At 41.4% G+C, this 12,858-nt stretch overlaps 2 protein-coding genes across 2 annotated transcripts in view; one reads left to right on the forward strand and one right to left on the reverse strand.

Moving 5' to 3' along the window:
• Window positions 1–4,884, reverse strand: part of LOC111271524 (G1/S-specific cyclin-D3) — a 40,087-nt gene extending 35,203 nt beyond the window's left edge. Inside the window, exon 1 of the mRNA XM_022852374.2 lies at window positions 3,983–4,884. Coding sequence (XP_022708109.1) covers window positions 3,983–4,198 — 216 coding nt within the window. The 5' untranslated portion in view covers window positions 4,199–4,884. The remainder of the gene's footprint in view (window positions 1–3,982) is intronic.
• A 4,394-nt stretch (window positions 4,885–9,278) lies between these two features.
• On the forward strand, window positions 9,279–12,557 carry LOC111271533 (cuticle protein 10.9). The gene is made up of 4 exons (XM_022852402.2): window positions 9,279–9,948; window positions 10,137–10,259; window positions 11,303–11,431; window positions 12,129–12,557. Exons 1-4 carry the CDS (start codon window positions 9,937–9,939, stop codon window positions 12,327–12,329), a joined length of 465 nt encoding a protein of 154 aa, XP_022708137.1. The 5' UTR covers window positions 9,279–9,936; the 3' UTR covers window positions 12,330–12,557.
• The last annotated feature ends 301 nt before the right edge of the window (window positions 12,558–12,858 follow it).

Below are 12,858 nucleotides of genomic sequence, written 5' to 3' on the forward strand. Positions count from 1 at the left end.
ATTGTTGTGTGGCCTAATGAACCCCCTAACAGTCGATCCATCGACGAAGATATCAGAGCAGAATAATCAGGTTTAGCCCTGGCCCAAAAAGATGTTGACCAGTACGTTGGGAAATGAGCGTACAGCACACATTGTAAATGGAATAAACAAAAAAAAGTGATACACCGAGACAAACCAAGTTAGATTGATATATCACAATGAAATAAAGAGAAACATTAGATTTCTACTGTACAAGACAAACGCTAAATTATGCCGCACATATACATATGAGCGTGTATGGTTATTAGAGAGAAATCGAATGAATACCTGCAGTACAGACAAAGGAAAAAGCAATATGGTATGTATTTAAGAATCAACTGTCTGGTTTGGCTTTCAAACGCGGCAAAGTCGTTATTATTAACATAAACAAAAACACATTTCGAAATTCTAACGACACAACTTTTCGCCATCGCAGAATCGTTCTAGAAAACATATTTATTTTGCCAAAACATTGAAATATTGAACAACGGTAATAACAACAAATAACATTTCACTCCGACCTCGGACTTTAGACAAATGCTAAATCTAGCCGTTTCGTTAGTGAAATATCTCCTGGCGTTCATTGCAGAAAGAAAGTCATTCCCAGCAGTATTGTTAAATGTTATAAAAAAAAAACATCAGCCATTTAAAACGCAGCAAATCGAATATAACCATCATTAGACAAGGAACAATACAATACGTACTGTCTCATTCATGACAACTCCTGCGAACTATTTTTTTACTATATAGTGCAAGCTTTGTATCCATCAGAATGAACGGCGCTATCAACAAAAGTGTGTCGTGGACATTCTGGGTAGCAGCTCCCGCTAATACGCCGCCTCACAGGACCGTATCGGCTGCCGGTCTGGCTTGTCCGTCCGTAAAGATATGTCAATATACTATTGGACCTGTGTTTATTTCTGTTCATGTGAGCGCCCGTTCTGCGTCCCGACAGATATTGGCCGTCATCGTTGTGCCGGTGGTGTTGATACATGTGAAAGTCCTCCGCGACGTTAGAACGTTCGTGGCAGATACGAGAACCGACGATTGACGGCGGGCGATTTTCGAGCAACTGTTGCTGATCGTGCACAAGCCGAGTACTGCATGCATGCGGCATAAAGCCGGAAAGAAGTAGTACTAGTCAGAGGCAGCTGGGTCTCTATCAGAAGACATAACATGAGAGCTTCGTCGCTCTACTCACAGTAGACAACGTAGACAGTACAGCCGACTCACTTCGCAAACAACTGATTTAACTTAGCGTAGAACAACTCTACGGGCGTTACTGACATTGGGCAAACGCAAGTTCTCGTGGGCTGGATTTTACTAGCAACTAGAGTTGTGTATATAGGATCGTCTAAAGACCTATGAGAATCCACAAAGGTCAGGATACAGTCATCGTTTTGATTCACGTTTAGTGAAATGTTTTTTTCAAGAAGAGTCTAATAAAGACAATTTATATTTCTAATCACATTATTTCTGTTTTTTTTTTTTCGAATTCGCGTGCACTACACTTTATTTAAAAATTACAAAGTGTCTTAGTTTAATGAATACTATTGCTCAGAATTTCAACCAGTTATGATATTAAATTTAATTTAGATGAAATTGATTTCGTTGCCTCGATGGTTCGTTCCTATGTAAATGATCATCCAGACAGGCAATCTTATAAAGACAATAACTGGAAACAACCCCATCAAACCCTCACCTTACGTATACGTCACCCCTTTCCTTATACGTACACTATATTACTAGCGTTCGCTTAGTATTTCGACACGTTTAAGGTAACTTCGAGCATTTCCTGTACTCGTACACGGGCCTACGATTCATTTAGTCATACAACATATCCATACACAAGCTGCTCGCTCGTGTCCGTGTTGCCGAAAACCTCATCCTATCGTTGATGTACGGACACAGGCAGAGCCGCAGATTTTACGAAAGTCTCTTATTGCCTTTTCGCCATAGTTGCTATCTAGTCTGTCCGTACTTCAATCAAGGCCTTGCATTTGACTGCCTGATCTGCTGTTGATCTGTTGGAGGAGGCTGTCGGCAGTGGCGACAACAGCGATGGTGCGCGGCCGTAGCAAAGTGTGCGCACGGAAGAGCATCTGGGATCCCGCGTCAAACAAGCCAGAACCATCGAGTCATCTCGCTAGTCTTCAACCAGGCTCTCTAATATATGCCGGTGTTGTATTACTACTAGTACGATTACAAACACGACTATTGCCACGGTAGATAGAGAGAAGAAAGAGGGAAAAGGGGGACAGTGAGAGAAAGCGAAAATACGATCAGGCCTTCGGAGGTTCATTGGGTCTTTCACGTGAACCAGCCTTCAGAAGACCAGAACCCCATTGGTAGAATGAGGAAGCAGAAGAGCAAAAGGTCTACCTACTCCGTCCGAACTCAACCTTCTTAAGACTGCGCAGAACTGTGCGCTAAACTATGGCGTTATACGCTACTGAAAATTGCTACATGTATAGAATAAAACAGGAAAGCGTTATGTTGGCTTAGTTCGCGCAATGGTCAGCAGTGAGCTCAGAAAAATCTCGTCGATGAGTCTATGTATCATGTATATTATTGTGCATATGAAATTCTTATAAATGAAGACGAGATTTCCTTTAGGGTCGAACATCAAATTCTGCGCGTGATTGAGTTAAATCAACCTTGTGTACATTTTGTGCATCCGTGTAAATACGTAGATGTATTATTTCTAGGGCTTATGACCTCAAAATGTTCAAGTATGAGCAGACCTTTCTAGAGCACAATATAGTAGCGATTTTCATCAAAACACCCTTGCATTAAAGAATATGAATAGCTTTGTCAGCAATAAGACTGTGGCAGAAATTGGTACAACAAAAATATGTTTCAGCTTTTACGTCCACTACCTAAGCCGTTAGGCGTTAGTTCAAATGGCCAGCTTCTAGCACGAAACGAAGTATATCTACGCCCGGATTCAAACTTAAATAATTACGCGTCAAGAAGTTCATTAAGCAAACACCTCTTTCACTGCACTATGACGGGGGCGTTCCATGGTTTAAATAGGACATGTCAACTAAAGATTTTGTTAAGTGAAGTATGCATGCTTTTTTTTTCCAGTAATTTATGCGAAAATGGCCCCCTCATCCCATACGGGTTTTGTTTATCATGTCAGCTTAATTCTGTTAAATTTCTATCTATTAGACATCTAAAACGCAAAACACGTAGCAATTAAGCGTTGATATAATTGTTAAACGTTAACGTGGAACGCTCGAGGAAACCGCGCCACTATTTCTAGTATCACGGGGGCGCACAATGTCATGCATGATCACGGAGCAACGTGAAAACCTATACATATCGGAGAACCGAGTCAGTTAGTTATTGTTTCGCACAATTATGGCAATATGTTCCCATGGTAAGGATTTCACTAGAGCTACGTTAGGGAAAAACATGGCTATGCTCGGTCCTGAGATGCGAGGCCAACTCAGTAACCCTATGGAGTCGTAACCCTATACTATAATATTACTAATAACCCTATACTGTGTCTGTCGGAGAACTGCTAAATCTGTTTTGCACACCAGTACATGGCGTGGGTGTACTGTAGTATAACGATATATTTTCAGCGTCTTGCTGTTACTTATAATCAAAATCTCCGTGTTAATAATATTGACGTCGCACCACCGAAGATATGTAGCAACTGTATTATGTACAACAAATACTATCCGCTTTGGATGCACCATATAGGCAGCTAACGCACAACCACTTGTAGCTATTGCTATAATAGCAATCGACCCCTGGTTATATCCTGTACATTGCGAATAGTTACCATTCGACACGAATACTTGATGTATATCCCGATGGTTTGCCGAATGCCGTTACAAAGCCCACTAAACGTTATTCAGTGAACAAGTAGGTTACACAGTATATAGTCAATACATGATACCCATATAGTCCATATATGTTGTAGATATTGCGAATGCGTTTATGCACGTACCTCAATCATCCATACGGCAAGAACTTTCCTCATGTGCGGCCGCACCTCCGATTGTACCGTCATGAAGTAGTCTTGCGATACGGAGTATTTATCCTCGATGAAGAGCATATTGCCGATAGCTGTTGAAGGCGCGACGGCGCGATCCCTCGGTGCCAGCAGGGCTGTGCCGGGATTGTTCCAACTACTGTCGAAGCTCTCCGCGCAATAGAGCTCCATAGCGTTGTCGTTTCCCTGTTTTTTCAAACGATTCTCTCTCTGTTTCCCGCTAAGTTTCAAGGTTTACCTGTTATCCTGTCTTATCTCTATATTATTATTTACTATAACTGCACAGACGAGCAACACGAAATAATCAGTCGTTTCCTCTGGCTTGTCGCAGTTACTGTGTAGTCTTGGCCACAAGTTTCACTTAAGTTAACTTTGTAGAACTTCTTTAACACTTGTTAACTAGCCACACTAGGTGTTCGATGGAAATCAAAACACACTGTGGGGACTGTTCGATCAGGGTCACAAACATTTTTTAGAACATGGATATCTTCATTTCGAAACCCTCTCAATACGTTTGTGCACATTGGCCGTTTGCCCGCGTAGTTGGCGCTTGATATCGTCAACCTATTAATATTACGGCTGCTTGCTCGTCGAGCACGAATTACTTTCAGGCTCGAACTGGTATCTGTGCCATTGCCACCGTTTGGTCTTCGAGGACGTGCCTACCCGTTTGTATGCAACTTTAAAGGGGTAGCTGGTGGTTGCCGTGTTCGTGACGCGCCACGCACTCCATGCGTCAAACGCAGTGTCCTGTTCCCTAGTGGCAGCCGTGTGCCGTGCTGCACCACTGCCGCGCGTTCTTCCTCTGCTCGGCCAGCCTGCGCAGGCTTGTCTGTACTCGCGCAGTGAAAGACAACGATCACCATGTCCGCTGCACCATCCCAACGAAACAGTGTCTCTCTCCTACTCATGAAATCATCACCATCAAGACCATCATTACAATCATCATGATTATGAACCATGTTAATCCTTCTCGCCACTTTACCCTCACTCAAAGCACCACAGCGAGCACATGGCAGCTCGCATGCTGTGGTCGGCTTAATGGCGAACATGGCGGGTGCGCAGAATTGGTACGTTTTATGCGACCCTCCAAATATAGGGCGATGATACATTGAATCGCCCGGCGACGAACATGGAGAGGCGGATGGCCTGTTGTTCTGCCGCTAACGATAGCAGCAGCTGGCGGTTGCACGGGTGCTTCAACAGCGCACCGGCGCAGGAACCTCTGAGTTAAGCCTGGTGTTCGGCCTATGGCCCGCTTCGCTCTTCACTAACGCCTGTGTCGTATGTTGGGCACAGCGGGTAAATGGTTGGGACGATGGTTCTTAAATGAGATAGATATTCTGGTCGTGTAGGTAGTCACGTGAGATTCAAGAGGGCCGCAGAAACGCTCGTTGAGGTGTTTGGTAAAGGCCTCTGTTGGACGGCGTTCAGTTACGTCAAGATAAAGTTCGATAAATTTCAAGAAGATCTACATAGAGAACAGATGCTAAGGAAGTATCGCGATCGTCAGCGACAGTCAGGGAGCGGAACTACTCTGTCAAAGGTTGTGACAAAAGATTTGACGGGATACACAATGGTGGAGGGAAGAGTCAACGCGGTTCCGACGCTCCGCGTCATTTACCAAGGTGATCAAGCTTTACTTTCGTGCTTCGCAAAGACAAAGAAAAGGATATAAATCATTTGGGCCTCACAATGACATGCACTGGCCTGCTGAAATGGGGACAAACTCGCAGAAAGCGTTAAAATTTGCATTACACATTCAAGGTCTTTGCGATTTGCATATTTCTTATGCGAAAGCTGGACGAAGAACACGATCAATGTTTCGAAAAACATTAGATTATGGAATCATCTGTATCTGTAATAATGCAGCGATGACGTGTTTGCCTGCTGAACTTGAATATATTTGAGGTGTTCTAGCTTCGATAGCGGCACACGTCGCTACGTACAAAGGGGGCCATCTGAAGCAATACTTAGCAGCAGTACTGAACGTAGAACTCAAAACATTCAGTTTACACTATGAAAACTATCTGCTTTCCCTTGCTTTAAACTGGGCTATCTGATTTCAATTTTGGATCGAACCCTGAGGGGTTATATGCAAATCTTTGAGTACTGTCAACGTAATATGTCTAGGACACAACAAACCAGATTTGAAGAACTCAAAAATTATCATATCAGTTATTTGTATCCAAAACTGGCTCGTAGAGATAAGTTCCACGCGAATCATTTAGATGTAACATTATCATGTAGTTATCTGAACTGCTATATTTTTGTTATTTACTAAATTATAAAAGCAGCCAAGGTGTTCTTTGCTATAAACTATAAGGCAGATACTCACTTATCTAAGGTGACATAGATGATTAAAACATTAAAATAAAGGGTTTTTAGTTTACACTGGATGTTATGTACAAGTGACATGTTCTAGCTTATTTATGCAGAAATATTCATCACATTTGCTGTGAGGGCAAGATAGAAGGTTTAGATAATCACTAAACTAACATTATCACAAAGATCCGTTACCGAGCAATGTTCTGATTAAATATACTCCTAGTTTAGCTAAAAAAGGATATACCGCAAATTTTTACTTATATACAAAAAGGAAATATTGTCTTATTATACATGCATATATATGTATATATATATATATACATATATATGTAAGAAAAGCAAGACATTTTCTTGCAACACGCAAAATACGTTAATACCTTTTCTTGAGCAAGTCTCATCTGATATCTGAGCCTCTAGACCCTTCGGGACCTAGTGAAGACATCGGCCAGTAAAATCAACGTAGCGAATCGTCCTTTTACACATATCACACATGTCCCGTTAACATTGGTACCTGCTACTACTGTCACCGCTACTTCAGCTTATAATCGGGTTGATAGCGCTGGTATAGGCGTTAATAACTTTTCGCCGGGGTATCTATACAGGGAACCATACACACGCTTAACTGGGCCACCTTATCATACAGATGTACTTACTTATATTTGTGCAGATAGACTCGACACATCGTATAGCATAAGGTATGCTCTAATAACATCGACACTGTGCTTCGTGGAGGATCTCCTCAACTTCGTTCATATAGGTAGGTTTGGATAGGCAAAGCTACATCTAAAATAAAATAACACGTATTTACCTATAAAAACGTACAGGCGGCAGCCATAAAGAGGTGAAGAATAGAGAAAGAATGAGGTGAGCGACACCGCGGTCAATAGAGCTACGTTAGGCTGGTAGTCGCTAAGAAGACACTGATCTGTCGCGCGACGCTCTTCGAACACTTTGGTAGTACAGAGTACTGGGACCGGTGAGCAAATAGGCTGCGAAAGTAAGTGGCGGTTCCACTCAGGGAATCATCGTTTTTTGACCAAAAAATATAAGAATATATAAGAATGGCCTTTGTAATGTTGCTCGAGCTATTTGTTAGGAGGTCACTAGCCACTGTTGTTGTATCTGGATATGCAGCAAGTAAAACGGATACCATAATTTTAAGGTAGGACAGTATGTGCAGGCAAACAGCCCCTATCTAACTGAACTGAAAATGTATCTTCACACTTCTACTTCACACAACTATACTAAATAGACAAATGGAGCTAGACAAATGGATGCAAGCTATTATGGATACCATTTTTAATAGCTGTTCGAGCAATTCTACAGTTTACTTTTCTTCTATCTAACAGTATGAGCCCCTCACAGCGATTATCGTATCGTCGCTGCGAGGGGCAGAAAGCTCAGAAAAATATACACATCATATCTAAATACTGCTCGCTATTATGTAAACAAACCCAATTCCTACGGCAGTCCTTACGTCTACCTCAGTTTTGTCGGTCACCTGCGTCAACCCTTTATTGTTTGGCGTTCGCTTTAGCTAAACCTACTGACATTCACGGTCTGCAACAATGCATGGAAGAAATGCAACGCTATGGAAGCTTATCTCGGGAGGTAACATTTTATCAAAACCCAGGCAGTTTTTCTCGCCTGCTTTATCGCTACTGAATTTACATCAAGTATTAACTTTTGCTCGAGGATGTATCATGCAGCTGATGTAGAAATGTGCGCAATGGCCACCCAGTGCCCTAATGCGTTACCCACAGTTAGCAAACGTCAACACGCGGCCACACGAATATAGCAAAGTGCCTCCCATTTGCCGACGCTAGCACCGTCGTCAATATCACTTGTTCCGTAACGAACCGATCCGTCTGACTAGAGGCACTCGGTTAAAGAGGCGTACGATCTTTCCCTCTGCGCATTTCACTTGCTGCTTATTTGGCCACGTGCACTTTATACGTGGCTTAATTTGATATTCCATATTTTTGCCCTGGGTGCCGGTCTACTACAGGGCTTCCCGACAAGCTAGATATAATACATTCATAAATATTATAGCTACACAGGTGTTAACTCATGCAACCATCATGATGCAGAGTTAGACATAATATTAACACTCGACGTTACCTTGTGTACCTATGGCTAGCATGCCCGTTCGACATGGTCGATTTTCGAAAAATTCTTATTGTGTTCATAAATAAACGTAAATTTTCAATGACGCTAAGTCTAAGGGGGACGCAAGAACGCTTGCGACGTGATCTTGTAGAAAAGCGTTTAAATCAATTGATGGTTAATGTTAGGCTTAAGTGTTAAGTCTGTAATAATAATTACAGTTATTTAATGGGAGTAGTCTTTCTTGTCATTTATATAGGGCGTGATGTTTTTTGTGTATCACGGAATGAACCATTTTATTGCTTGTCGACATTACTGTAGATTATATCATTGAATAATTATAATGTTTTTGTACTGGATACGCCTAGTTTTGATCCTATTCAAAAGACACGTTACGTCCATTATATTTAAAAATAACTAGGATTGTATTTGCTAATCAGGATACGAATTTAACAAAAGGTCAGGATTAACAGTCGCAAGCATTTTAAAAGAAAATAAAAATATAACGTAGCAAACCAGGCATGCGGATTGTATCTATCTCTGGTTAAATTTGAAATATTCCTTGATTCTCGTAAGATTGCCTTTACCTTGGCCTCTATGCAAGCTGCAAAGCTTAACATTTTTTTAATAATAATGATTGAAATATAAGTGATTTGCAGCTCCTGCCGAACTTCGGCCAATAACGATGTGGTAAAATACTGTACAATTTATGGACACGGATACTGTGAATGCTCTGTCAAACAGTACTACACATTCGAAGAGAATCGGGACCAAAAAGTACTGATCACATAAGGTATACATTTCACTAGTAAAAAAGAAATACGTTCCATCTGGTTAATTGCGGCACAGTTTCTCTGAAGTCTTTCTTTTGGCGTTTCGCCTTGCGACGCGATTTAACCACGTGGGAAAGATGTCTTGCTAAAGAACAGAGCTTGAACGAAGTGAACAACATGTCGTCTTACGAGCTTTTAGTTTTCAACAGGGCCGTCCATTGTGGATCGTCCAGGGGATATTGCGAGTTTCCGCTCTCACTGCTCTGTTTACTACGATATCGATATACCTGTCACAAAATCAAATATAGTGAGTTCGAGTATACTCGAAGTTTCCAACCCAAAAGCGACACGCAAGGCTCAGCTTAACTGACATCGTCGATCCGAACATTCTCACTGAATTGTAGTTGCACCATAGATAAAGCTGACGCTGGCTTGAAGGCTCACCAGCGTGTCAAAAGTGGAAGGAGGAAAAAAAGTGGAAATATGTTAGCCTTCATATGCCGCGGATGCATACCAGTATTGGAAGAGCAATACCAGATTGTCGTTGACATATAAAGGCAAGCGCGACTTAAGCTGGGAGCGTCATCCGCTTAGAACTCTATGACGAGTCAACAACGTTTGGTGTCGTTTTCTTCGTCCCGTGCCTCGTTCGCTGTCTAGTGTTAATCGTTTGAGGAAATCGCCTGTTTCCTTCCTGGCAACATGCATAACAAGGTGGGTTTTGCTGAGGCAACTTCGGCCCGTTATGAAGTAAGCCCATGATCTTTGCAGCGGGCTGTGTTTGCCCTTACACTGCAAAACGACCTCGTTAAATGCGGCCAATAAAGCTGTCTGACTCTAACCGTTTCAGCGATTTTCACTTCTTTATAGAGGTAATAATGTTAATTTTAATCTCTTTATAGATGCCCCTCGTCACTTGGGTGTCCTTCGCAGTCTACACGGTGGCTGTTCCCAGCAGTGCTCTCTTACCCCACGCACCCCTGGCCGTTGCGCCAGCGCCAGTTGCAGCTGTACCTGCACCACAGGTGGGCATTACATGCATATACCCATTAAGTATTGCAAATACACCGATGGCTTAACTAAGTTAACACCAAGCCGACCAATAATTTCGAATAGAATCGCACTCTTACCTTGACATAATTTTATTCCGTTAGTTTCACAGTGATCATTATAATCATTTATCGTAAAGGGAACCAGCCCATACAGCTGTTTAGTGTTCGCATCATAGTTCGTACTTTTAGCGAAACCTCAATATTAGTGCCACGCCGTTAAAAGCTTGAATTTCGAAATGCATCGCTGACATTGGTAACGGCCATCATTGATTACAATAGAATTGTGTTTGCCAGATGTTACTTCGGCTGGGCGCCATTTAAGGCACTGCCAGATGGTGTCTTGCGGTCAGCATACCTCCGAAGCTTGACACAAATGCACCGACATCTTGACATATATACTATCAAATATATCAGCTAATTTGATAAGGATTTTGAACCTTTCGTCGTTTTGCGACACAGCGTAACGCAAAGTTTGTTCATTTCTGTGAAGAGATACGTTTTTAGTGCGAGTATGTATGGTTGAAACACATCAAAGTGTCGCTTACCTGATTTATTATTATGGTCCAATGCGTTAGCAATTATTTTCACATAGCACCTTTGGCCTTTAGAAGAATCTTTTAGCTGTCAATTTGAAATGGTTGATTGTTTTTTTTCGAGAAAACATATGCACAAGAACTTCAAACCTACAAAAAATAAAAATACAGTTTAAAAAGGAGCCTTGGCCGAACTTATGCTTTCAGCTTTAACATTTCGTTACGATTATAAATTAGCAATTTTAAATAATAATGTATCGTTTATTTCGAGACAACTTCTTTCCGCTGTGCTTGACTAAAGCCAGTAACGCTTCTGTAATCTACGACTTTTTATTTCAAGTGCACATCTGTTGAAAGAAAAATGGCTGAGAATACTCTTTATTAATATTATGCGTTCTCTTATTGTCTACTTTTCTCGAAGTGCATTTGAATTTTCTGTTTATTGAGTAAGGTGAGCGAGTATCTTACCCTTTCAATCTTTAGCCTTACAGCTTCGGCTATGACACGCAAGATGAGTTTGGAACTCGTCAAACCCGTAGTGAAGTGTCGAACGCAGTCGGAGCCAAAGTTGGCTCGTATGGATATACGGATCCTCACGGAATCTACCGACAGGTAACCTCTACTTCAGTATGTTTCATTTTACATTGAGCAATAGGCCCAAAACCATCTGAATTAGTACGCCCGATTAATAGAGATTCGTAGTTGTGGAGCTTTAGTACACTCAACAAGGGCTCGTTCCAAGAATTCATTAAAAACTTGACTGCAAATTACACTCACTTGTGCTTAGCTGCGTCCACATCGCAGTGAAACATCCTGAACGAAGAACAGATTTCACAGATGCTTTGCAATGGATTAAGCGCCTATTTCACAGTACCTTTATACGATAGATCGGAATCCCTGCTTTAAAGATATATGTAATCACTTCACGGTAAAATAATATATTAGGTTTGTAGCATCTATCTGTTCGAATACATGATAAAAAAGCCTCCCTACTTGTTAGATCACTAAAGCAAATAAAAAATCGCTGAAAAGCCACTTGAGTCGAGAATATTCTTGTTTGTATAACAGACGAACGATGTGGGCCCAACTAAAATGAACGAAGCTTGACCCTTAAATTCCCACGGTATCAGTTACGTGGTGTTTAAACACGGCAAATTGTATAGATTCAACCCACGTAGCCAATCATCTACTTGTACTTATTTGAGCATGAATTAGTGTATTTTTCTAAAAAGAAATTATTTTCATTGAACTTTAAGCAACTAAGTTAACCAAATGTTATGAGTCACCTGAAACTATGCTCCCTTTCTAGGTAAACTATATCGCTGATGCGGCTGGTTTTCGAGCCTCCATTTCGACAAATGAACCCGGCACCTCGGCAAGTGCTACCGGGGCAGCCCTTTACAACGCCCCTACCACCTACGTAGCACCTGCGCCTGCTCGAATTGTAGCCACGCCCATTGCACCGGCATCACCTGTCCTTACTCCTAACCAAGTCCACTACCATGGGTAATTCCAACCACATGCCAACTATTTTGACATTATCAGCACAATTTCAGAGGAACTGTCAGTGTTACGATGCTGATCATTGAAGCAGGGAACGTCTTGATCATACTTCTCATGAGTGACTACAGTTTCTTAAGCGTCGACATTTTCAACAACATTAATTGCTAAAAACCGAAAAGATGAAGATAGTAAAGGTAAAAACAAATAAATGTATAAAACCTGTATTTGGACTGATTTCGGATAATAAGCAAATATTGTTTTCAACAATTTGCCATCAAACCGGTGTGACTTCAATGACTCGTTATAGCCGCAGTAGCACCTGAAGACAACTAATATTAAGAAACATTTACGCAGCCATATTTGAAACGAATGAATGTATGCATAATATTCAAGTATACGATGGACTCACATTATACAGATTTCGAAACTAGAGACTGCTTAAATGAGAATCATCGTCAATTGCCATATTACTTCAGATAGACTTCTAATCTTGCTCGTACATTCGTTGTAGGCGTCGTGTCTGTATGAATGTAAAT

The sequence above is a fragment of the Varroa jacobsoni genome, unplaced genomic scaffold (assembly GCF_002532875.2).
Source record: "Varroa jacobsoni isolate VJ856 unplaced genomic scaffold, vjacob_1.0 contig00739, whole genome shotgun sequence".
NCBI classification, from domain to species: Eukaryota; Metazoa; Arthropoda; class Arachnida; order Mesostigmata; family Varroidae; genus Varroa; species Varroa jacobsoni.